The sequence below is a fragment of the Heterocephalus glaber genome, unplaced genomic scaffold, assembly GCF_053883595.1.
Source record: "Heterocephalus glaber isolate CG9 unplaced genomic scaffold, H.glaber_assembly_v1.0 deba00001497, whole genome shotgun sequence".
NCBI lineage: Eukaryota > Metazoa > Chordata > Mammalia > Rodentia > Bathyergidae > Heterocephalus > Heterocephalus glaber.
This window is the reverse complement of record NW_028258320.1, coordinates 4,948,549-4,972,544: the sequence shown is the minus strand read 5'-3', so window position 1 is coordinate 4,972,544 and position 23,996 is coordinate 4,948,549. Positions and strand designations below refer to the sequence as shown.

The following is a 23,996-nucleotide window of genomic DNA, read 5'->3' as shown; positions in this document are numbered from 1 at the left end:
GAGCAGCAGCCCCAAAGTCACTACAAGTCACTCTCCCCATGAGATCTTCTATACAGCTAGTTCAGCAAGTTAATTCACTTTCTGTGGAGCTATGGCCGGCAAGCCACATGGAAACAATAAAGGGAGTGGCTGCCTGAAGCTGGCAGATCTGGGAGCTTGACCAAGCTACTCTTTAGGCCAGCAATCAGGTGGCAAGCCTAGCATGGTTGGAAGGAAGCATATTTGCCACAGAGATGGGGTGGGTCTGAGCAAGCTAGGTGGCCCTATTAATATTGCCAGGTCTCAGAGTTTCACCAGTGCAGGAGACTAACGGTCTGGCTAAGGTTGGAAAGAATTCTCACTGATCTCATTGAGGGTTTTCATCACACAGTATCTCCTGATGTCCCATCTGAGCTATAACCAAGGGCCACTCTAAACTCCCAGCCCCTCACCCCTCTGTTGTGGTTTGCTCAGCCAGAGGCCAGGCCTCCAGACTCCTGGAAGATGCGTCCTTCTGCTGAGGATTCTCCGTACAGCTTCCTTTCTAAAAGAAAAGATAAATAATTGCACTGGAATTATTTGCACTGTGGAAACCATACTATACTCTGAGTCTGGAACAAGAACCCTTGGCTTGAAGACCCATGAAAGAGACACATAGAAAAGCTGTTTATTTCAGAAATCTGAATTTCCATCGCTGAGCTATTCCCTCAAGGATGCTAGGACGTCTGCCCACAGCCTCAGGAGGCCTCTCCCTGGCGGGAAAGATTTCACCTGATTCACTGATGTTTGGCTGAATCTTCCAAAGGAAGAGGCATTTAGGTTCCCTGTACTTCTGCCCCATCCCCTGACCATGACTAAATGGAAACCTTGCACCTGCCCTGGAAAGGAGAGAAGATGCTGTGGATCGGGGACCTCGATCTCTTAAGAAGTGGGTGAATGTCAAAGGCCTGGCCATGTGCCATCCGAGGAATCTGATGTGCAGAGTTCAGCAACCTGGAAGGGTGGAGCTAAGATTTCTGAGCCCACAGTAACTGAACCTTGCCTAGCACCCACTGAAATAGGAGCCCCATATTAGTTTTGTATTGCTAAAATGAAATACCTGAGGCTTGGGGCTTTATAAAGAGAGGTTTGCATAGCTCACAATTTTGGAGGCCAAAAGTCCAACACTGCATGCCCCATTGAGTAAGCTGGCCTCTGGCAGGAACCCCTGGCTGCATCACAGAATGGCAGGTGGCATCCTGGTGGGAGTGAATGTGAGAGAGAGAGAGGAAGAGAGGGAGGGAGGGAGGGAGGGAGGGGGAGAGAGAGAGAGAGAGGAGGGAGAGAGAGAGGGAGAGGGAGAGGGAGGTATCACAGAGGAGATAAGGAGCCAGAGAGAGAGTGACGGGGCCAGGAGTGATCTCTGATTAGGCCCTACCTCTTAAAGGTTCTTTCACCTCTCAACATTGCCAGTTCTAAAACATGAGTGCTAAGGGGATCCACTCATCATATCCCAATTATAGATGCCCCTTAGAGGCAGGCATGTCTTGCTCCATACAAGCCCTGCCATTTGCTTTGTCCCCTGCATGTCCTGCTTCCTCTTATGGAGGAAAAACACAGGAATATCAAGTTTCACCAACCCTGTAATTGAGCCATCCTGGATTCATTCTTGGAAGACCTCCATTCATTGTCTGTAAAATGGGATACTAAAAATAACAATCTTACAAGGTTGGTAGTAGAATTTAATGATTAATAACTCTAAATCATTTAGAATGTGACATGTAGGAAGCATTTACAAATGTTAGCTCTTTCCTAGCGCAGCTCTTGCTTGTAGCAGACACCTCGTGAATATTCGTGGAATGAAAGAGTGAGTGAAATGTATCATCTTACTCTTGCTTCTTTGCACCTGCTAATTCCTCGCCCCAGAATTCACTTCTATGGCTTGCTAAACAGTTGTGTTTTGTGGCTTTAATTAAACAAGCCAGCAATTAAGCGTGGGGAGAAATGTTCTTACAAAGTTTGTGTTTTGTTGTAGGTTCAGACAAGTGGACCTCCCTAGAAAGAAAACTGTTTAATAAAGCACTAGCCACTTACAACAAAGACTTTATTTTTGTACAGAAAATGGTAAGCATAATTTCTCCCATTGCTCACTTGAAGTTAAATTTGAAAAGTTGTATATCCAAAAATACTCAAAAACTTTTGGTACTTGGTTTAACATCCTTACCAAAAGACTGTGTCCACCCTCACTGGTGAAGGGTCCTAGTTGGTGGCCCCAGCATCAGGGTGTAGGGGGAAAAGACAGATTTTTGGATGCTATAATGTTGGGGGTCTCTATCTTAATAAAAATGTATAATTCATAATTCTGTCAGAATAACTGGAGCTTTAGAATAGCTAGCACTAGGGCTTCTGGTTCATAATTTGCATAATTTATATCATGTATATTTGACAGATCTATCATGGTTTTGTTTTTTTTTTTTTGGTACCAGGGATTGAACTTGGGTCCTTGTGCCTGCAAGGCAGGCGGCAGAACCACTGAGCTAAATCCCCGGCCCAATCTATCATGTTTTTGACAAAATTTTTCTGGGAAATTGTGGAGGGGAGGACATGTGACCCCCCCTCCCATCCTGTAGAGAAGTTTCTGGAATTAGCCCCCTAATCATGATGACAGTAATAATATAAATAATATATTATGTATATAGCATTTTGCCACAAAATAAAACTTTCCTGTAGATAAAATCATATACTTTATACAACAGACAATAAGCTTTATAGGCTTTATTTGGCTGAGAGATGGTGTAGGCTAAAAAATTAAAATGTTGAGAATATCTCGCCAAGTTGATGAATGATTGTGCCATATTGGTTATGAAGGATAATTCAGGATGTGCAAGTACATGCAGAGCAGCGTCATGGTGACAGCTCCCAGGGCAACTGGTTGGTCCCCAGTAGTGTCCCAGGATAGTGTGTCTCCTGCTGCTAGTCCAAAGCCTTGCCCAGATGAGCATCAGAAATCAGTGGACTTTGATCCGCCTTGCCTCCACCTGGAGCCCTACCTCTGCTCTTGCCTTTTTTTTTTTTCTTTCTTTTTTTTTTTGGTACCGGGTATTGAACTTGGGACCTTGTGCTTGCGACGCAGGCAGCAGAACCACTGAGCTAAATCTCTGGGCCTGCTCTTGCCTTTCCATGCCTCTGGAAACCACACCCAGCAACGCTGACCTTTCTTGAATCACCTTCCCCCCAGAATCAACCTGGTATCTTAGTCAGTTTTTCATTACTATAATATAGTACCCAAAGCTGGGTAACTTTATAAAGGAAAACAGTTTCTTCAGCTCATAGTTGGGAGCTGAAAGTCCAAGATCAGGCAGCCCTTGGTGCAGCCTCTGTTAAAGGCCCAGTGGCAGGTGGTATGGCAGGACCATGTGCAGAAGTGAGAGGTCATGTCCTGAGACAGCTCTTCAGGGCCCTGGCTCACTCTTGTAACAACCTGGTCTTTGGAGAGTCACCTCAGTCCCTCCCAGAGCAAGGCCCTCAGTGACCTGAAGATCCCTCACTGTGCCCCAGCTCATGAAGGGTCCACACCTTCTAGTGCCATCACCCCAGTGACTAGGCTTATGGACCTTTAGAGAGCAAACCACAGCCAACTACCTGGTCCTCGCCTTGTTCTTTGAAGGCCCCCTCACCTGGTGGCCATGATGAACTCACGTTCTGGGCAATGCAGATGTTGAGCGAGGGCACTCTGGGGCGGCATCCTCACTCCTGGGCTAATTCTAGTGTTGAAATTGCAGGCATCAGGCGGGTGCTGCAGAGGACAGGACTTCTGGCGGGTCCCTTCCCAACTTGGCATGAGGATTACCACGTTCCCATCCCCAGGGGTGGAGCCGGCCTTTAATCTGCCTCTAGAAACCTCTCCTGAGCAGAGAGATACAGGAAATAAAGGAATATACATCCCTAACCCAAAAATCCAAAATCCAAAATCCTGCAAAGATTTTGGAGCTTTTCAGATTAGAGATGCCCAGCCAGTAAAATCTATATAGATATCCAAGATCCAAAAGTATCCCCCATCTGAAACACTTCTGAATAAGTGATATCTTTGCCTCTTTGGGGATGAACAAGGCAAAGCTCATTTCCTGCAAAAACTGAGCCCTGTCACCATAACTTTTGCCTTATATTCCTATTCTATTACTAAGGAATATTGCTCATAAGTAGATTTGGAAGGTCACATCAAAGAAATAAGCACACTCAAACACAACAAATGAAAAGGCAGCTGCTCTATGGGATTAAAAACTGAGTAAAGTCTGTGGGTTGACCACAAACAAAACTCCAGCTCTATGATGTAAAAAAAATCAAGTTGCAAAACTATTTATTGTGTTCTTGCTATGGCTTGTGAAGATGAGGTGAGGAGAAGTAGACTTATGCATGCTGATACCGGCCTAAAGAAATTCTGCATCAGGGCGTGGTAGTGCACACCTGTAATCCAGCACTTGGGAAGCTGATTGCGAGTCCAAGTCCAACCTGGGCTGTTTAGCAACTTAGTGAGACCCTGTTTCAAAAGAAAGAGCTGGGGATGTAGTTCCATGCAAAGACCCTAGTACCACAAAGAAAAAGAAATTCAGGAGTGATACCCAAAAATTTAATAGGTGGAGCTAGAACAACAGGAGTGAGAACAAAGTGGGAGGGAGCCTTTTCGTTGTATCCCTTTTTTTTTAATTGAACAGAGTTAGTTTACAAGGATCACAAGAAAACCTATTAATTATCCCTGTTGCAAAATTAAATATTCCAAAAAGCTTGCTCTGTGCCCACTGCTGGAGATAATCCTGAGCACCCTTCCTGCAGGTGAAGTCCAAGACGGTGGCTCAGTGCGTGGAGTACTACTATACATGGAAGAAGATAATGCGGTTAGGGCGGAAACACCGGACACGCCTGGTGGAAATCATTGAAGACTGCATGGTGAGTGGAGCCGCTGAGTCCTTGCTTGTGCTGGCCCCGTCCCCACCCCACCAGGTTACTGATTGGCTGAAGTTTGGTTTGGCTTTGCCATAGAGAGAGCCAGGTCGCCAGTGTGCGGGGGACAGAGGTCCTGCTCCTTGTAGAACCCAGGACTTGACTTCCTGGTGCAGGTGCAGGGAAGGCATCCTCAGGTTAGACCTGAGGTGTTTAGTGACACACGTGAAGGCTGGAAGCTCGAGCCAAGGACAGTGAAGTCAAGATGGTCCCAGGGTCCGCTTGGTTGATTTTTAAGCAGGTGACCTGACCCCTGCAATGTTCCATCTTTTGTTGTTGTTGTTGTTGCTGTTGTTGTTGTTGTTGTTGTTGTTGTTTGGGACCAGGAATCAAACTCAGGACCTTGCACTTGCCAGGCAGGTGCAGTGCCACTGAGTTACATCCCTGGCCCTTGGAATGTTCCTTCTTGATCCTTCCACATCACTGATTCTGGAGACCCTAACATCCCTTAGAAAGATGGAGGCACCCTAGGGTTTCTAACACTTCTCTAAAGCTTGAACAAGAGGCACTCAGTCACTGAGGACCTGGTGAGCAGTGTGCAGATGACCCCACTGCCTGCATCCCCAGGCAGCCCTTCCCGTGACTTCCTCTGGTAACTGATCCCAAGTCACTTGCACATGAAGTACACACTAAACTGCCAAGATGGAAATAGACTCTTGATAGTTCCATGTGCGTGGCTTCGGTAATTATTGTCACTCGTGACTCCTTGTAGACGGTCTCTCTGCTCTGTATCTGTAGCCTGAGGAAATTTCCTTGTCACACTCTGTGAGAAACATTCTGGCTGTTCCTGTAAACATCATGCCTTACAACAACAAATCACTAAGCGCTAGCCTATGTCACCACCTACAGAAGTGTTCACATTCGTGAATATCTGCATGTGTATTTTCATTCCCTGCGTGCCTCGGTGATGTTAGTGCATATAAGTTATTTTCTTTAGCAGAACTTTAGTACTTTCTAGGTGTCAGGCATTGTCTAGGCAGTTTATAAATATTGACTTATCTAATCCAGTATAATTCATTTAATACCAATTCCCTGAAGTAGGAAACTGAGACAGAGCCTAAGTAAGCTGACCACGGTCATACAGCTGGGGAGTGTGCTGACTGAGCCTGATTCCCTCCTATTATACTTATGAGCAACCAAAAATGCAAATTCTCTTTGAGACGTATAAAAGCATATGAACTCATTAGTGCCTCAGCCTAAGCTCTTAGTTAAGCATCAATCCTAGCTGTGAAATACACACAAATATAAATTTATGTTAGAGCCCAAATGTTAGAATAGAAAGTTGTGGAGGGTGGGAATTTAGCTCAGTGGTTCTGCCATCTGCCTCACAAGCGCAAGGTCCCGAGTTCAATCCCCGGTACCCACCCCCCCCAAAAAAGTTGTGGAATAGAATAACATTGCCATTTTTTTAAATCAAAGATAGCCATATTCTAGATTCAAGATAGCCAGTGACCAGGGCTTTTGTTTGGTTTAAGCATTGACAACTTCTATCAGAATATTCTGCCTTTTGCTCATGGGTGGCCTAATGTTTAAAAGAATAGCATGGCCTCCTCTGGTTCAGTCAGCTAAAAGCACTTGAGTTCTCACAATATAAACAGAAATTTGTAATGGATATAAACAGCAAGGATGTTAAGTGGCCTCTGCCTTCTTGCCCCCTACCACCCAGAGGATATATTCTAGCTGGACAATATGACATATACAAGTGACAACTTTACCTTGAACCCCAGGAGCGTTTAAGAGCAGTATGAGAACCAGGAAGTCTTTTAAGACAGCCTTAGGGACACTCACCAGTTCCACCATTTCACAGGCAGCAGGCTGAGGCCCAGAGAGGGGAAGACGCTTGCCTGGGCTCACAGACCATTGCTGGGCAGGTGAGTAGATCGGACAATGGAGGAGGAAACATAGAGAATCTGGCCTTGGAGGCCTAGTGTCAAGCCCTAAGTATGTTGAACTATACAGCAGGGTAGACTACTTTGATGATTTGGAAAATCCCTCCCAATTCTGAATGTGCTGGGCCCTGTCTGTGCCATGTTGGCAACAGGGCAAGATTGGAGGATATGGTCTAAGGTCATTTAGTACCTCTCAGTCATGGGTGGCACCAAGTACCTAGGACAGTGCCTGGTATAACACTGCCAGTGTCTACTAGTGAGTGGGTGAACGTTTTTCTGAGTTGGGAGTCAGTCTGGTTCATGGGAGTGTCCCATCTCTGAACTCACTGTGGGGAGACAGAACGAGGGGGATACAGAGCAGGAAGCCCCTAGAAAGATGCTGTCACACGGGCACAGGCACCATCTTGGTTGGTGGGTTTCAGAAAGGCCCAGACCAGCGTTCAGGCTCCCAAACAGGGGAGGTGAAGATGATGGCCAAGGGTCACACCTTCTGGGCTCACTCTCCAGGAGCCAGCATTGGGTGGCATCAGGAGCATCCACACCCTGTTACTTGTAAGTGTAGGGAGACCAGGAAACTTATGTGCAGAGATGACTCAGCCCACAGAAACAAGGAAGTCTTGATTGATGAAGGCCTGCTTCCTCTTGGGCACTGTGTGCACTGTCTGCTGAGCATTGTTTGCCCAGTGAAGGTGAAAGTTAGGACATCTGGGAAGGTGCAGAAGGCACAGTCCTAGGGCAGGGTCCTGCTCTGTGTCCTCTGGGCCTGCCTGGACAGCTGAGACAGCTCTCCTGATCATGTGTCCTCAAGGCTGTATTAAAAGGCAAGTGAAGGCAGGCATGAGGGTGCACTCCTGTATTCCAGCACATTTGGGACAGGACCAAGGAGTGCAGAAGGCTAAAGTTTTGGAATCAGACCAGGCAGGCTTTGAATCTCGGGTCAGCTTCTTTATCAGCTATGCGACCTTGAGAAAACTCTTTCTCTGTCCAGTTTCCTCATTTGTACAGGGTTGCTGTGAGAACTAGGTGTGTGTGTGTGTGTGTGTGTGTGTGTGTGTGTGTGTGTGTGTGTGTGACAATTTATTCAGTACAGTGTTGTCATTGTTATCAGTAGTGACTGTAAAGTGTCTGTACCACTCCAATTTGTCTTTGAGCAGGTTTGGGTTGTTAAACATTCATTCTAACTTCCCAGTTTCTCATAGTGTGGATTATGTTTGCGTGACTGAGAAATAAAAATGTCATCCTCCTCACAAAAGTCTGTGTGGACGCACAAGGTTTGGCCACTGTGTTAAATACACAGCCTCCTCCCTGCCCTATATTTACCCACTTTGCACCAATTTTGGAATATTACTAAATGTTTCATTTTGCAGTGCATCATAAAATGGCCAACTTGTTGATACAAAGTTCTACATGTTAGGATTTTTGTCCTCCTATCTTTGTATCTCTTAGTCATTTTGTGAGCCATATGGCTTGATGATAAATCATTTTGTGAACATGTATGGATTGCCAGTTGAAGTAAAACCCATCTAAATTCTTGAGATATACATAATCACAGTACAGAATAATTTAATGTACAATTTCATGGATACAGGAAATGTTTCTTCTAAGTTTTTAAGCCAAAGAATGGAATGGCCTTGAGAAAATTATAACAAGTACCATGAAATAAAGACGATTGTCATTAAAATTTAATCGGGTAATTCATTTTCAGTGCAAAACTGTAGACCATGGTCTGCTTAATATTTGAGACCACAAGGTCCCAGTTTTTTAAAGAAGTAGGAAAAATCCTAGGAGTTTGATGTAACGTGGTTTTGTCTGAACCTCTTGGTCTGAAAGATGGTGTCTTCCAACAAGGATAAAGCCATTGAAGTGAAATCAGCCCATGCATTCTGTACAGTGAGAAGTCTACAACATATATACACTGCCCTGTAAAACGATTAGGTCTCCATCAGTATTCACTGAACTCTTCCAGCAAATATAATCATTACTAATTAATCTTAATTAACCTACTGAAAACTGGAACTATTTCTTAAATCCGCCTCACTAATACATCATCTCAAACCCACATGCCTGTGATGTTACGGACAGACGGCACCGGAGTGGCGCAGGTTGCCAAGCGCCCCACATTGGCATTGTCTTTCTCACCCATACACCCCAAACCCAAATGGAAGAGGAAGCCTGTGTTTCTGGATCCCAGAGCACCACTGCTCTCAGAAATCTTTGTTCTTCTTAGAAATTGGTACTTCTGTGTTCTAGGAATCATTTGCTTTCCCAGTTTTTCACTCGGGAAACCAAGACTGGTGTTCACTTGCTCTGGTGGGTCTGGTGGAGACAAATGGCCTGTTGGGCAGAGGCAGGGACACGCCTGTGTTTGCTCCTTCATAAAATGAGAGGGTTGTTTACAGCCTGTTCAGTGACAGTCAATGCGGAACCATTTTTGTAAACATGAAATACAAACTACCATGAAGAGTATGTGCTGTAGAATCCCCTTCCTCGTCCTCAGCCCTTCCTGGGGCTACAGGAGGCAGCGGCCCTCAGCCAGCTCCCAGGGAAAACACAGCATTCAGTAGGGTGGACCGGGGATTTAGCTCAGCGACCCAATGCCTGCCTGGAAAGTGCGAGGTCCAGAGTTAGGGTGAGGCCTCCTGCATCCAGCCCGCTAGGCCCCACTCCATGCTCCTCCTGTCACTTGCACTGCATTAGCCTCAAGGAGGGGTGGGGCCTGCTGCTTCTATGTTTCTGCTGGTTCCCTTTCTGCCATGGAGAGACTAGATGTAGGAGCTGAGAGGATAATGAATTTCTTGTCCTTTTTTATAAAATGCCTCTGGGAGGAGAATATGAGTAGATAGAAACACTGACTAGACAGCTTTCTCCAAACCCATGGTCAGAGACAAAAGAAAATGCACATAATAATAAGTTAAAGGGAATCTCCCCTCCATTTCCCCTCCTTTTTCCAATACTTCTGACAAGAGCAGAGTAGGAACTTAACTCTGTAGGGCACATCAGGTATTACCCCTGGGAGTATGGTAGTCAGCCTCTAAACCAGCCAGGCATGGTGGGGCACCCCTGTAATCCCATCACTTGAGACACTGAGGACTTAGTTTGAGGCCAGCCTGGGCTACTTAGTGAGTTCAAGACTAGCCTGAACTACATAGCAAGACCCTGTCTGTAAAAGAAAAATAAAAGGCCTGCAAGGCAAACCGTTATGTATCTCTGGTTTCTTTCCAGAGGGGGCTCCCCAGTATTGTCATTGCTTGAGAGCCCACAGGCACACACACTGCTGGGACCAGCGGCCTGGCTGAGGTTCGGTCCTTTGTAAGGTGTAATGGTCTTGAACAAGGCAGAGAATCTACCTACAAAACTCTCTCCTCTGGCCGGATCTCTCCTCTCTCCTCCTCCTCCTCCTTGCTCCTTGGTGGCACAAGCCTGTAATCCCAGCACTCTGAGAGGAAGATCACAAGTTCCAGCCCAGTCTGGGCAATTTAGTGACTTAATGAGACCCTGTCTCAAAATAAAAAATAAATCTCCGGTACAAAAACGAAACAAAACTTCTCCCCTCTTTGCCTAAGCATTGTTTTATATAAGAGATGAGGGGACCCAAAGTACAGCAGGAAGCCTTCCTTGACCTCAAGATTCTAAACATCAGAGGCCAACCTTTTAGAAATTGAGCCCAACAGGCTGTCAGACGTTCTTAGGCAGAAGGAAAGTGACACAGCCCCGCCCCAGGCCCCCTACTAGCCTAAGAGTTCTCTCACCACTAAAAATGCTCTCTGGGGGTTTCCCCATTCTTCCTTTTATTAACATTAGACAAGTGAAGAAGAAGAAGAGTTAGAGGAGGAAGAGGAGGACCCGGAAGAAGATAGGAAATCCACAAAAGAAGAGGAGAGTGAAGTACAGAAGTCCCCGGAGCCTCCACCAGTGCCTGCCCTGGCTCCCACCGAGGGACTGTCCGTGCAGGCCCCTGGCCAGCCCTTGGGCGCCTTCATCTGTGAAATGCCTAACTGCGGGGCTGTAAGTGTGTGTGTCTTCCGGGGCTTGGGGACAAGTGAGGGCTAGCTGTAAGAGGTGACACATTTTTTGAAAGGGTGCACTTTCAGCACTGATGGTTCTGCAGTGCACACCCCTGGGCTGGGTGTCCCCCAAGGTCGCACCCCATGGACACCCCTCAAAATGCACCCAGGGAGCCCAGAGACAAGATCACCCTTTTCTCATGAGGTTACCAGCCCCCACTGCCTGAAGTTCCACCTGCCTGGCAAGTTTTGCATAGAGTGTGACTAATCCACTTGTCACTAATTTGAAATTTGAGAAAGTTACTGAAAAGATTAGCTGAAGTTTGTCTTTGTACTCTGTGGGGGTGAAAAGATGCACTGAGCTGACTGATCCTGTCAGTAGCCTAAAGGGGGGTCTGTCGGCACTGGAGGGAGCCTACTGGAGGGGGCACTGACTACATTTTACAGGGAATGTTCAAAAGTGGTTTCCTCTCAGCTCAGTATAGTCCCTGTCCCTTAGCTAGCCTGAATTGGTGTCTTAAAGCTGGCACACCTGTATAGACAAGTGCTACAGCACTTCCCAGATGGGGGTGCTGCTCCTTTCACAGGAAGCCCCAGTCCTTAAGCACCTCTCTTGTCTTTTCTTGTGTATGCTGCTTATTGAGTCTGTCACATAGATGAAGATCCCAACTGCCCTTAAAATACTCATATCCTAGCCAGGTGTGGTGGCACACACCTGTCAGCCCAGCACTCTGGGAGGCTGAGGCCGGAAGATCACAAATTTGAGCCCCACCAGGGTAACTTAGCAAGACCTGACAAAATTTTTTAAAAGCTGGGCTGTAGCTCAGTCTGCAGGCCCTGGGTTCCAGCCAGTATTGAAAAAATGGAGGGCCGGGGATTTAGCTCAGTTGTTTCATTACCTGCTACGCAAGCGCAAGGACCCAAGTTCGATCCCCGGTACCCCCCCCAAAAAAAAGAAAGAAAGAATGGATAAATATTCATATCCTAAAGCAGAAATTTATTTTATTTACATTTAAGAAAAAAGTGAAAAGTTAGGAAAAAACGGTATGTACCTTTTGTGTTAGCTCTGAAGAGAACATAAGGAATCACCACTCGTTTCTATCCCAGACGTTTAGTGGCCTGGCCCCTTCGCTCTGTTGTTGCCATTTTGCATAGAGCACTTCAGGATGACCAAGATGTGACTTGAAATGACTACATTTCTTGGTGAATTTGTTCAGAAACTGGATGCTTCCCCAATATACAGCTGTAGCTTACACTACAATTTTTTACTGACCAGAAAGTCACCTTGTACTTTCTCCAATCAGAAATGCTCAGAAAGATCATTTTTAAAGACTTTTAAAAATTGTGCTAGTTTTATTCCTTGCCTAACGTTGGAGGCAGTGGTTGCTAAATTAGCGATAGGTTTTCCTGTCTGTAAGACAAGAAACAGTGTTCATGAACTGAATGCAGAGCACTCTTCTAGCCGGGCAGCTTGTGGGGCAGCCCCTTGGCTGATAAGGTTAAGGAGCTGGATGCTTTCAGGATTCAGGGGTGTGGAGTGCAGCATTTCTGAACTAGGGTGCTTGTTCCCCCAAGAACAGTTGGCAGTGTCTGGAGACATTGCTGTCAGGATTGCAGAGGTGGCATCTGCTAAGCAGAGCAGAGACGCTGCTAGACAGCCTGCAGCGCCCAGGACCGTCCCCACAACAGAATGGCCCGGCCCTGATTCTCCCCAGAACACAGTGCCGAGGCTAGAGACCCTGCTGTGTGGCAGTCTTTGAAACGCTGCCCAGGTCCTTCCCCATTTAGCACCCTGTACTAAAATATGAGGGTCCCAAACGCCACCTCAACAGTGGGCTCCTGGGCTATGGGTGTAGTTCGGTGGGTAGTGAGCACTTGCCTAGCGTGCAGAAAGCCATGGGTTCTAAACCCAGCACCGCAGAGAAGAAAGGAAAGGAAGGATAAAACCATGGGCTATGCTCGAGTCTGTAGGTAACATACAGCCTACATCAGAGCACAGAATTGTTGCCTTCTGATCTCTGTTTCTTGGTGTGCTAGGCTTCCTGGAGGGAGACAGAGCTGAGCCGACAGGTTGAGCCCTGGGCTGCTGCCTCCATTTCAACCAGAGAACCTCTGCTTGTAACTTGAGGTTTGAGTAAGACCAAATGTGTTAATAAAGAAACAGAGAGGGAGGGAAGGAATTCGTTTTCAGCTTTAAACAAAGTTTGGTACAGTGATCCATGCATAGCCATGTTTATAGCAGCATAATTCATAATAGCTAAATCTTGGAAGCATCCTGCATGTCCAACAATAGATGAATAGATAAAGAAAATGTGGTATTTATACACAATGGAGCACTACTCTGCCATAAAGAAGGATAAATGAGTCATTTGTAGGAAAATGGATGTATCTTGACCATAATGCTAAGATGAACTATATCAGACATGGATGGTTAAATATCACATGGTTTCTCTTATATGAGAAACCTAAAATGTGAGTTATTTAAAGAGTAAAATAAAAGAGATGGTAGAAAACAGGGAGGTAGACTGTGGAGATGGGAAGGGAATTTGAGAATGAGGGGAGACAGGAGGGCAGGGAGGGGAAGGTAAAAATGGTTGCGATTCAATATATATGTGTACCAGTTCCCCAAGGTGAATGCAATTATTATATCACAAACATGTACTAATAAACAAAATTTTGAAAGCTAGTCCAGCCCCTTCTTATTTTGCAGATGGAAAACAATGAGGTAAAAAAAACCTAACAGCCTCTCCATTAGTTATAACGCAGGATCTAGACACCTTGTCTTCTGATTTCAAGATGGCAAAATGAACCCGGGCACGGTGGCGCAAGCCTGTGATCCTAGCACTCTGGAGGCTGAGGCAGGAGGATCCCTGTGAGTTGAAGGCCAGCCTGAGCTACATAGTGAGACCCTGTCTCATAAAACAAACAAAAGGGCAAGACGGGAGGTTGTGTATTTGACCTTCAGCTTCTATGGTACCTGCCAGAGTTTGCTTTGATAAAACCCTATTCCCATTTTTACACTATTGTGTGTGTCCCTGTTTCACCACTGAGTAACTAATAACCCTAATTTCCTTTTCAGGACTGTAGATGTCATGTCACTCCCTCTCTTCCCCAGGTGTTCAGCTCCCGACAGGCACTGAACGGCCATGCCCGCATCCATGGTGGCACCAACCAGGTGACCAAGACCCGGGGAGCTGTCCCCTGCACAAAGCAGAAGCCAGGTGGTGCCCAGAGCGGGTACTGCTCGGTGAAGAGTTCGCCCTCTCACAGCACCACCAGTGGCGAGACGGACCCCACCACCATCTTCCCCTGCAAGGAGTGCGGCAAGTAGGTGACTGGGCCAGGACAGACCCCAGGTCACGAGGTCCGCTGTGGGGCTGGGCAGGGACAGCTGAGGTTTCTCCAGCTAGAGGAAGAATGCGGCTCCTGGCCTCTTCTTCCACTGTCCTTGGGCTCTGGAAGAGGACCTTCCCCTGACTCGGAATGGGGGCACTAGTGTCACTCTGCATCCTGGTCAGGAGTGCCCTAGAGCCGAGATGCCCACACCAGGCACTCCAGCCACACTGCTCACTGATTGGTCACTGCGCTCCACTGTCACATCAAGACAGAGCCGAAGATCCATTTTATCATAACCCGCTAATTAGAGTCATGTGTGACGTAAAACCTGTTTGCCTCACTGCCCTTTCGGGTATAAGGTTGAACAGTAACTAAGGGCGGAAGCTGACTGTAGGTATTAATTACAGCCGCTCACATTTACTGAGCAATTACTCTGTTACCTACTCCACGTGCAGGAACTCATTTAGTCCTTGCACAGAAACTCCTTGTGATGAGCTCATTGTCTCTACCCTTGGCTTATAGGAGGATTTAGGAGCCAGGTGCGGTGATGCACATCTGCAATCTCAGTGCTCTGAGAGGTTGAGGCAGGAGGGTTACAACTTCAAGCTCAGCCTGGGCAACTTAGCAAACCCCTGTCTCAAATAAAAATGGGAAAAGGGCTGGCATGGGGATGTAGCTCATTTTGGAGGTCCTGGGTTCAATTCCCAGTTTCCAAGTACTGAAGGAAAAAAAAAAGAAAGAAAAATTTAAAGTTAGGTAGAATCCCTTGTCCCAGGCACACCGCAAGCAGAGAGCAGTTTCTGTTTTTTAGGGGGGTTTTTTTGGTACCAGGGATTGAACTCAGGACCTTGCACTTGCCAGGCAGGTGGCAGAACCACTGAGCTAAATCCCCAGCCCAGAGTCTAACCAAGCTCTGTCCTGCTGCAGAGCCTGGGTTCCTGACTGCTGCCCTATCCTCTAGATTTGCTTTGTTTACTCACTTTAGGAAGGAAATATTGGTGGTGAGGTGCACAGTTCTCTCCGATGGAATCCCAGGAGAGAATTCATTTCCTTCTCAGGGTTGACCTGACTCGAGGGCACTCCATGATCACACAGGACATCCTGTAGGACCCTTTCTCCCATAACCTTGGTGCCTCAAATGTTCAAAATTACCTGGAGAGACACCCCTGGGGAGGTGCTGAGGGCTGTGCCTCCACATCCTCATGGACACTGTGCGGGTCCAGGCTCTCAGCAACCCTAACGCAGTTCAGAGGTGGCCACCTCGTCCCTGCGGCCCAGTGCTGTCCTCCCCTCCAAGAAGCACAGCGATGGAGAGATTAGTTTCAGTCTCCTGTATGCCCTGCAGTGGCTCAGAGCCTGGACCAGACATCATCCTAATATTGCCATGTTTGGGGAGCCATGCCCTGTTAATCCTCGGCTGCTTTACTTGGAGTAACAGTGAAGCTACTTTCCCTTCCACCTGTTGCCCTGGAGCTGAAGGGTGAGAGCCTCAGGGAGCCAGCGCCTTCCACTCCTTCAGTTCACACGAGCTACAAGTTTATTCCACCAGGTGGAGACAGAGGATGCTTTTACACAAATGCATACAGGTTGCGCGTTTGAATCTCTGAAACCTGAAATGCTCCAAAATTCGAAACTCCTTGAGCATCAACAGGATCCCACAAGTGGAAAATTCCACTCCATGAAACTTTGTCTCATGCACAAAATTATTCAGAATTATCATATAAAATTACCTTATCGTGGGCCAGGGATGTAGTTCAGTGGCACTGCGGCTGCCTGGCAAGCACAAGGTCCAGAGTTTGATTCCCCAGTACCAAAACCAAAAAGCAATAACAACAAAAAATCACCTTCTCATATAAAATATAAGACTCAAATGAATTTCATTTTAAACTTGGGTGCCAGCCTCAAGATATCTTATTATAGATATGCAAATATTCCAAAATCTGAGGCACTTCTGCCCCAAGCACTTTGGTAAGGGAGACTCAACCTATATTTCACACTTTCTGGCTGTCTTTCAGGGGTATGTGTTAAATATTTTTTTTGTTTTTATGCTACTTGAGTTATTTTTCTACCAGAAGTCCAGTTAATATCTTATAAAAATAGAATGTTTTATGCGGTTTTAACATCAGGCAGGAATGCCTCTTGTAGCTGCTGATATCATATTTATCATGTTAAACACTGTAATATGCTTAAGTGGAATTCATCAACCTTGTTGACTTGGGCCTTGGAAATCACAGTTTTGATTACCTTTTTTGTTTGTTTGTTTTTTCCTTTGTGAGCTTGGAAGTGAATATGGAATCTGGACAGAGTATTTCTGGAAATGGTCCAGACAGTAAATATGTTAGCCTTTGCAGGCCATACTGCCTCTATCTGAACTACTCAGCCCTGCATTGTAGTGCAGAAGCAGCCATCAATGACACACAAACAGACAGGGTTGTGTTCCAGTAAAACTATTCACAAAGAACTGGCTGGATTTGACCCACTGACCATAGTTTTCAGGCTCCCGATCTAAAGAGTGAACCCCCAAAATATGACCCCCTTTTCCCCAGGGTGGCTCAACCTCAGCACTGTTACATTTTGGGCTTCCTTGTTTGAGGAAGTGGAGCTATATTCTAAGTGGGACATTTAGCAGCATCCCTAGGCTCCCCCACTTGATATCAGCAGAACATGTCCCTCACTTGGCTGAAACCCAAAACTGTCCCCAGACATCCTATGCAAGGACACGTTCACCCCCAGCTGAGACCCACTCTCATTCCAAGGCCAAGAGTAGGAAATTATGATACTGTTACAGCCAACAGGAAGGGGCCTTCAGCAACAAGGAGGGGTGGCTGCAGCTTAGGAGTCCAGCTCAGTAAATTAAAAAAAAGAGATGGTAACAGGCAACAGTCATGCACCCCTGTTATCCCAGTACTCCAGGAAGTTGAGACAGGAAGTTCACATGTTTGAGCCCAGCCTGAGCACCTTAGTGATTGAGCGAGACCCTATCTCAAAATTTAAAGATGGGGATGTAGGTCAATCCCCAAGACTGCTGAGAGGGGGTGGGGGAGAGGGAGAGAACATTGGCATTGACCTCGTAGGTTACTGGTGACCTTGAAGAGGGCGATCAGATTGAAGTGGAGGGAGCAAGAGACTGATAGGAGACAGTGGAGAAGAGAGAAGGGGACGCCACAGCGTGTGCCAGCAGATCCTTCGAGCACTCTCCATGGAGGAGCAGGGCTAAAGGCCAGGGCACTGTCGAGTTGCTGTATGATGGGAACTGTCGGAGCTCTCTGAGCACTTGGGGATACTCCACTGAGGAGGGGGTGGACATGGGCTGGGGCTGAAGGAGGAGAAAGAGCGAGAGCTCCAGACTCGGAAGGGATGGAAAGGCCTCCTCCATTGTCCTCAGAAGAAAGCTTGACACGCCAGTCGCTGTGTTCTGGTCACTGTCCCTCTACTTTGAAATGCTTAGAGAGGAGGAGGTGATAGACCACGGCAGGGGGAAGTCCTGGGATTCTGTCAAAGACACCCTAGACTGGCCATCCAGCCTGCACCCTCATTCTCTGCAGGACACCAGGATTTCCATGAACTCAGTCACTTGCTGCTTTTTCCTTTTTAGGGTCTTCTTCAAGATCAAAAGCCGCAATGCACACATGAAAACTCACAGGCAGCAGGAGGAGCAGCAGAGGCAGAAGGCTCAGAAGGCAGCTTTCGCAGTAGAAATGGCAGCCACGATCGAGAGGACTACGGAGCCAGTGGGGGCACCAAGGCTGCTGCCCCTGGGCCAGCTAAGCTTGATCAAACCCATCAAAGACATGGACATCCTCGATGATGATGTGGTCCAGCAATTAGGAGGCGTCATTGAAGAGGCTGAGGTCGTGGACACCGATCTGCTCTTGGATGACCAAGACTCAGTTTTGCTTCATGGTGACACGGAACTCTAAAGCCCTGTTTGTCGGTTCCGGACAGTGAGAACCCACGGCCTCCCTCCTCATGAATCAGGAAACCTGGACTGCCCTCTTGTTTTGTAAACCCTTTCAAACTACCTGTTTAAAAAGTGGTCGTTTTATTCAGGTTTAGAAAAAAAATCCAGTTTCTTCTCCTTTTATTTTTATAATTGTTTCTGTTGGGGGTTGGGGGAATAAATAATTGGCACAACTATCTTTAAGAGGTGTTTCATCTGGGCTACACCCTCATGACCTCATTCCCCATGGGGAATGAACCTGACATTCATGTTCTGTTGCTCTTAGGTGTCAACCATTCTGGTAGCCTTCTGTTGCAAAGCTTGCTGGGAGAGTGTGTGCATGTATGTACGTGTGTATACATGAGGCAGGTGGCCCTCTTCGTGCTGGGGCTCTGGATCATCTTTTCTACCTGGAGTTATTTTTATTCTATTCTGACCCACCAGGAAGTGTTCTTTTCCCCAACAAAATAGCTCAGAAGAGCCTGTTTTTTTGTTTGTGGTCAGTGGAGGTTTGAAATTACTTTGTACCACTTGGACGTCCTGTGAAACTGCCTTCACTGGGATTTTGCTATCGTTCACACCTGGACTAAAGCTTATCTAGAGGCTAGCTACAAAGAATGAGTTTTCTAGGACATAAATAAGGACAGCAAATACAAGGGAAATTGCATTGAAGGCCAACAGAAACGGTTTCAGATACACCTTAGCTACCATTTTGCATTCAAACCTGAATGTATTCTCTCCAAGTCACTTACCAAAGCATTTCTAGATTTCGCTAAGCTGCTAAGCTACATGACTTTGCTCTGCCACCTCCTGCCCCTGGCAGCAGGGCTGCTATTGGTACTCGAAGGCAATAAACCTGTAACCCTTCAAAAATGTCATTGCCCAGGCTTTTGAACTGAGTCGGACTGACCCAGCCCACTGTTGGCAAAAGTCAGCCTGGGGCGCAGCCCCTCACAGAGAGGGGCTGCTCTTCTCAGCTCCCTGTCGGTGTTAATGCTTCATGGCCCCTGCTCCCAGGACCCCTTCTTAGGTAGACCCATCCCCCAGCACCGTGGCAGTGCCACTGTCTTGCTGGGCCTCTGGCTGGCACATTGACAGCCTGACAGTGGAGAGGCCATCAGCAGAGGCAAGGGTAGGCCTGGGCATCCTTTGAATTCAGCTCTGCAGGAGCATTTAGCACACACCCATGGGGCCAGCTGCAGTCAAACGCAGCCCCCGGGCAGTGGTTTCTGAATCTCAAGAAAGCCACAGACAAAAGAAAATAGATTCACTCTGTTTCCATTGTTTTGTTTTCAAAGAAGTTGTTTTGGAGATTTCCTTCATCTTTCCTTTAGAAAAAAAAAAGTTTGCTACCGTTTCAACAGGTTGTTCTATCTTTGTGTTTTACCGAGGCAGTTTTGAGTTACGGAGTACCCAAGCATTGTGCACTGGCTTCTGGCAGAGCTATTATAGAACCCTTCCAGCTGCCAGTTCAACAGCTGGTGAAGAAGTAGCCTCTTCCCACTGGTATCTGAGGATGAGTCCAGAATGGTTCCGCAGTTGAGTCTAGCAAAGCTTGTCTGGAAAAGGAGCCAATGCCCAGAAAAATGCTTAGAAAGCACATTTCCTCTTGTTTGGAGATTTGCCAGTTCTTCCAGTGTTAAGCATTAGAGATGAGTTGTCACAGCAAAAAAAAAAAAAAAAGATGCACAGTTTGATTTTAATTTTCCATGCAGTATAGTGTATGCATCTCTGACTTGAAATAACCAAAGAACTCCTCCTTAATGGGACAGTTCGAATACCTGAATTAGTATTTCTCCATTATCAACTTAAAAAATTGACTTCCTATAAAATTTTGCACTTGTTTTTTCCTGAAATGATTCTGCCTGCATGTATGTGCTGTGTCTCAAATCTCCCTCCGCAGCCCACCCCAAAGAACTTTCCTCCCTGATTGTTCATGTCTTCAACATGGTTACTGTTTACGATCAGATGGTTTTTCATTCGTGCATTTAGACCTCTTCGAGAAAGCTTGTATATAAAAAAGTTAACAGATATATTTTATGGAAAAACCCATCTTATTTTCAAATATATTTAACTGCTGTTATATTTTATTAGAGGAAGGTTGTAAATATTTTCTAGGAGTTCTATTGTAAAGAAAAGTATTTTTGAAAAAAATTAATGTAATAAAAAGGAAAACATTTTTAAATAGCGGTTGTGATTGCTTCCTGTTCTGGCTTCATTATGTTCTATTCTCAGCAAATGACTCGCATGCCTTCCATATTGGGATGTAATTTATTCAGGTTTGCACTATTATGTAAGTTGACATCATAATATCTAGTATGCTTAACTGTACTTTCCTGGAATGCAGTTCCCTTGGTCCATATCAAAGCACTATGTATAGCATATTCATAATTTTTCTTTTGTAATGTGTGTATTTTTAATAAGGATTTTATGTAACATTTTGGCCAAAAAAAAAAAAAGAGGACAGTATTTTCTAGTGAATTTTATAACATTTTGCTAAAAATGTTTCTTCCTAGGTCAGTTTTTGTTAAGGTGAACCAAAAGTCTTATTTTACCAGGGGTTTGAAAAAAGTTTGAGGCTTGAAAGCAAAGTTATATTTAAACATCATATGTAACAAATAAATAAAGATGTTTTATAGACTTGTCCTAAAAAGGTGCATTCCTTAAAAAAAAAAAAAAAAGAAAGAAAGAAAAGAAAAGAAACTGGGGCATTCTAGATTGTTTTCCCATTCTGAGTGTTAAGGATTTTAAAAAATTACCACAATACTTTTCCAGGAAGAAAACCAGGAGAATTTTAGTGAGGTTCCAGTCATTCGCCTCCTCAGAAATTTATTACAGTTCCTACAGATGGGCATTCATCAGATAGAAATGTAACCAAATATACACTGTCATATTTATTTGTGAAAACCTGATTCAATATTGCATCAGCTGCTCTGAAAATAAAATATCTTTTTTTGAGTTTCTCTTGGCTTAAATATTCCTTATTTCTAGCCCCTGAAATGACATCTTGATGCTAGATCAAGGCGAATTTGCCTGGTATTGGTTCCTGTACACAACAGGCTTGGAGGTTCGCCACTGCTCAGATTTAATTCTCCTTAAATTGCCCCCGACACGCACCTTGGAAGCCAGGACCGCTGCTGCCCCTCATATGGAGGCTGTGCTGTCTGGGAGAAAACATGGCATTCGCAGCCAGGCCTCTCACACTCTGCCTCACCCACTGGCGTCTGACAGGAAGTCCTCTATCTCTATGAAGTTCGTGTCCACCCTGGTGTAGGTGCATTGTCAGTCTGAATTTCCAAATTTTCATGTGTGTTACTTTTTTAAAAGTTTATTGATAAGAAACTAGATGCTTTCCCTCTAAGGTTAGGAATAAGGCAAGGGTGTCTTCTTTTTTTTTTTTTGGTGCTGAGGATCGAACTAGGGTCCTTGAGCTTGCGCAGCAGACGGCGAAATCACTGAGTTAAATCCCCGGCCCCCATGTGTGTTACTTTTTAACGGTCAACAGCAAACTCTAATAAAAGAAATTTGAAATTTTAGAATCTGCCCTAAGCAGGGCACTCCTGTGCAAGACCTTGATCTCCTAGTTCTGTTAGTTTAACTTTTTATTTTTAGCCATCTATTTTAATTTTTTGTTTGTTTGTTTTGGGGGGAGGTGTTTGTTTTTTGTTTTTGGTACTGGGGATCGAACTTGGGACCTTGTGCTTGTGAGGGAGGTGCCAGAACCACTGAGCTAACTCCCCAGCTGTGTAGTTCAGGCTGGCCTTGAACTCACTATGTAGCCCAGGGTGCAATCTTGCTGCCTTGGCCTCCCTAGTGCTGGGATTACAGGTGTGTGCCACCATGCCTGGCTAGCCATCTATTTTAGATGGTCCTAAATCAAATAAAATCAGGATTCTTTTAGAAACGGTGTAGATTTAGCCAGTGTTGTAAGCTGCAAGTCTACTTCCAGGGGCCCAGGTGTCTAAAGACTTTCCCCTACCATTAGTCAGTCAGTAGTCTGTCCTTGTGGGAGAGGGTGGGTACCTCCACTCCCCTCAACCAAGACACTTAAATAGAACAGGTCCTCAGAGAACCAGGACCAGCCCCTCGCAGGGGTGAAAGGCGTTGAGTAGGATTTTGAAAATGGTCATTGGCTCAGCTGTAACCAACTCACTGTATCACCTTGAGAGAGCTATTTCATCCCTGGGCCTTGGTTTCCTTACCTAGAAAATTGAGATAAAATTTCATGTCTTCCGTGTAAGTGGAAGTGGTTTGCAGGCTGTGATGACTGTTATATAGGTGCAGGGCACTCAACTCTGCCCGGATGGTACTCGGGCAGAGAGGCTGAGGAGCCATCCCGGAAGCGCCATTCGGAAAGACGGAAGCAGCAATGAGGAGTTGGAGTTCGGTGGGGAAGGGCGAGCTGTTGGGGAAACCCATTGGCTGAGAGAGGTCACCTTGACTGCCACAATTTAGAGAGAGCTTCATTCTGAGGAGAGCCCACCTGCCAGGGTGGGCACGGCCATGTCCAGCAAAGTGCACGCAGGTAAAGGTGCTGTTCCCACGCTGGTGTAGGACACGCCACGTATCTCTGCCACGTCCCCGCAGGGGCTGCAGCCTAGCGCAGAGAGGCCGGGCCGGGGCCAGGGACATGGACTTCTGCTCTGACATCTTTCCCATTGGGAATATGTGATGTTTAGCAAATCATCCCACCCCCTTCTTGGTTCTCTTCTCTGCAAAATAGCGTAGCATTTGTGGGGAGGAAAAGTAACTTCAGTCGAAACTTTATTTATAGCTACAAAGCTTTCCCATAAACCACTTGATCTTTTTCCCTACAACCTTGTGAACCAGATGAGGTAGAAGCAGCATGTTAAAAAAAAAAAAAAAAAAAGGAGCATTTTACAAATAGTGAATGACACTTATCCTGTATTTATGTGTCTGGTATGGTACTAAATAATACCATAAAGCAGGATCTCATTTAATCCTCACAGCAACTACTAGAAGTAGGACCTATTATTATTGTTTCTATCTGATATGAAAACTGAGGCTGGGCATAGGTGCACACCTGTAATTCCAGCACCCTTGGCAGCTGAGGCAGGAGGATTAAAAGATTGAGCCCAGCCTGGGCAATTTAGTGATTTAAGGAGACCCTGTCACAAAATAAAAATAATAAAAATTAAGAGCTTTAGCTCAGTGTGAAGGCCCTACGTTCAATCCCAAATATTGAAAAAAAGAAAAAAAGAAAAGCTGAGACTCAGGGTGGAGTCCAGTTATAAGCCTTTTCTCTTGGAATTAAACTACGGTGAACAAAAGCAACTAGACAAAATACTTTGGGGTTGTCATAGTAGGTGAAGGTATTCTAGACAGCTAAGTTAGGTAAAAACACTATGGGCAACCAGACAGGGCTAGGCTCCTGAGAGAGTCAATACAAAAGATAAAAACACATTACAACTGTGGCTGGACACAGAGAGCATCTGTTGGAGGCAGGCCTCAAGACAAAGGTGAAATGACCAGGCCTACATACCTCCCAAATAGATAAGATAAGTGGTAACACCTGGCCCAATAAAGTCTAGATAGACATCAGTCACCCCATTGGGTGACCAAGACTTGCAGGTCCAGCCCTTCCTAAAAAAGTTCTTTGTTCTTTCCATGTGCATTTGCTATGTGACTTGCTTTCCCATTAGACCGATGTTACCTAAGTGGCTATATTTATAATCTTACTAGTTGATCATAATTTTGTCCCACATTATACCCACCTTGTGATTTTGCTCTATAAAACTTGCTCTGTGAAGTGGGGCCCCCAACAACCCATTCAGGCCCTCTCCTATCTCTCTCAGGAGCTAAAATCTCTCCCTCTCAATAAATATTTCCTACTCTTAACTTCCATTGTTC

The 23,996-nt window shown here is 45.7% G+C and overlaps 1 protein-coding gene across 24 annotated transcripts in view; it reads left to right on the top strand.

The window, feature by feature from the left end:
* The window catches only part of Trerf1 (transcriptional regulating factor 1), a 187,594-nt gene extending 166,506 nt beyond the window's left edge, over window positions 1-21,088 (top strand). For 21 of the 24 annotated variants that reach the window (XM_087184556.1, XM_087184554.1, XM_087184559.1 and 18 more), the window contains 5 exons: window positions 1,994-2,082; window positions 4,789-4,902; window positions 10,647-10,850; window positions 13,929-14,176; window positions 17,781-21,088. In XM_087184556.1, coding sequence (XP_087040682.1) covers window positions 1,994-2,082; window positions 4,789-4,902; window positions 10,647-10,850; window positions 13,929-14,176; window positions 17,781-18,105 — 980 coding nt within the window. In that variant the 3' untranslated portion in view covers window positions 18,106-21,088. The remainder of the gene's footprint in view (window positions 1-1,993; window positions 2,083-4,788; window positions 4,903-10,646; window positions 10,851-13,928; window positions 14,177-17,780) is intronic. The other 3 variants (XM_021259815.2, XM_004846572.4, XM_013072933.3) reach the window with 1 other exon arrangement.
* The last annotated feature ends 2,908 nt before the right edge of the window (window positions 21,089-23,996 follow it).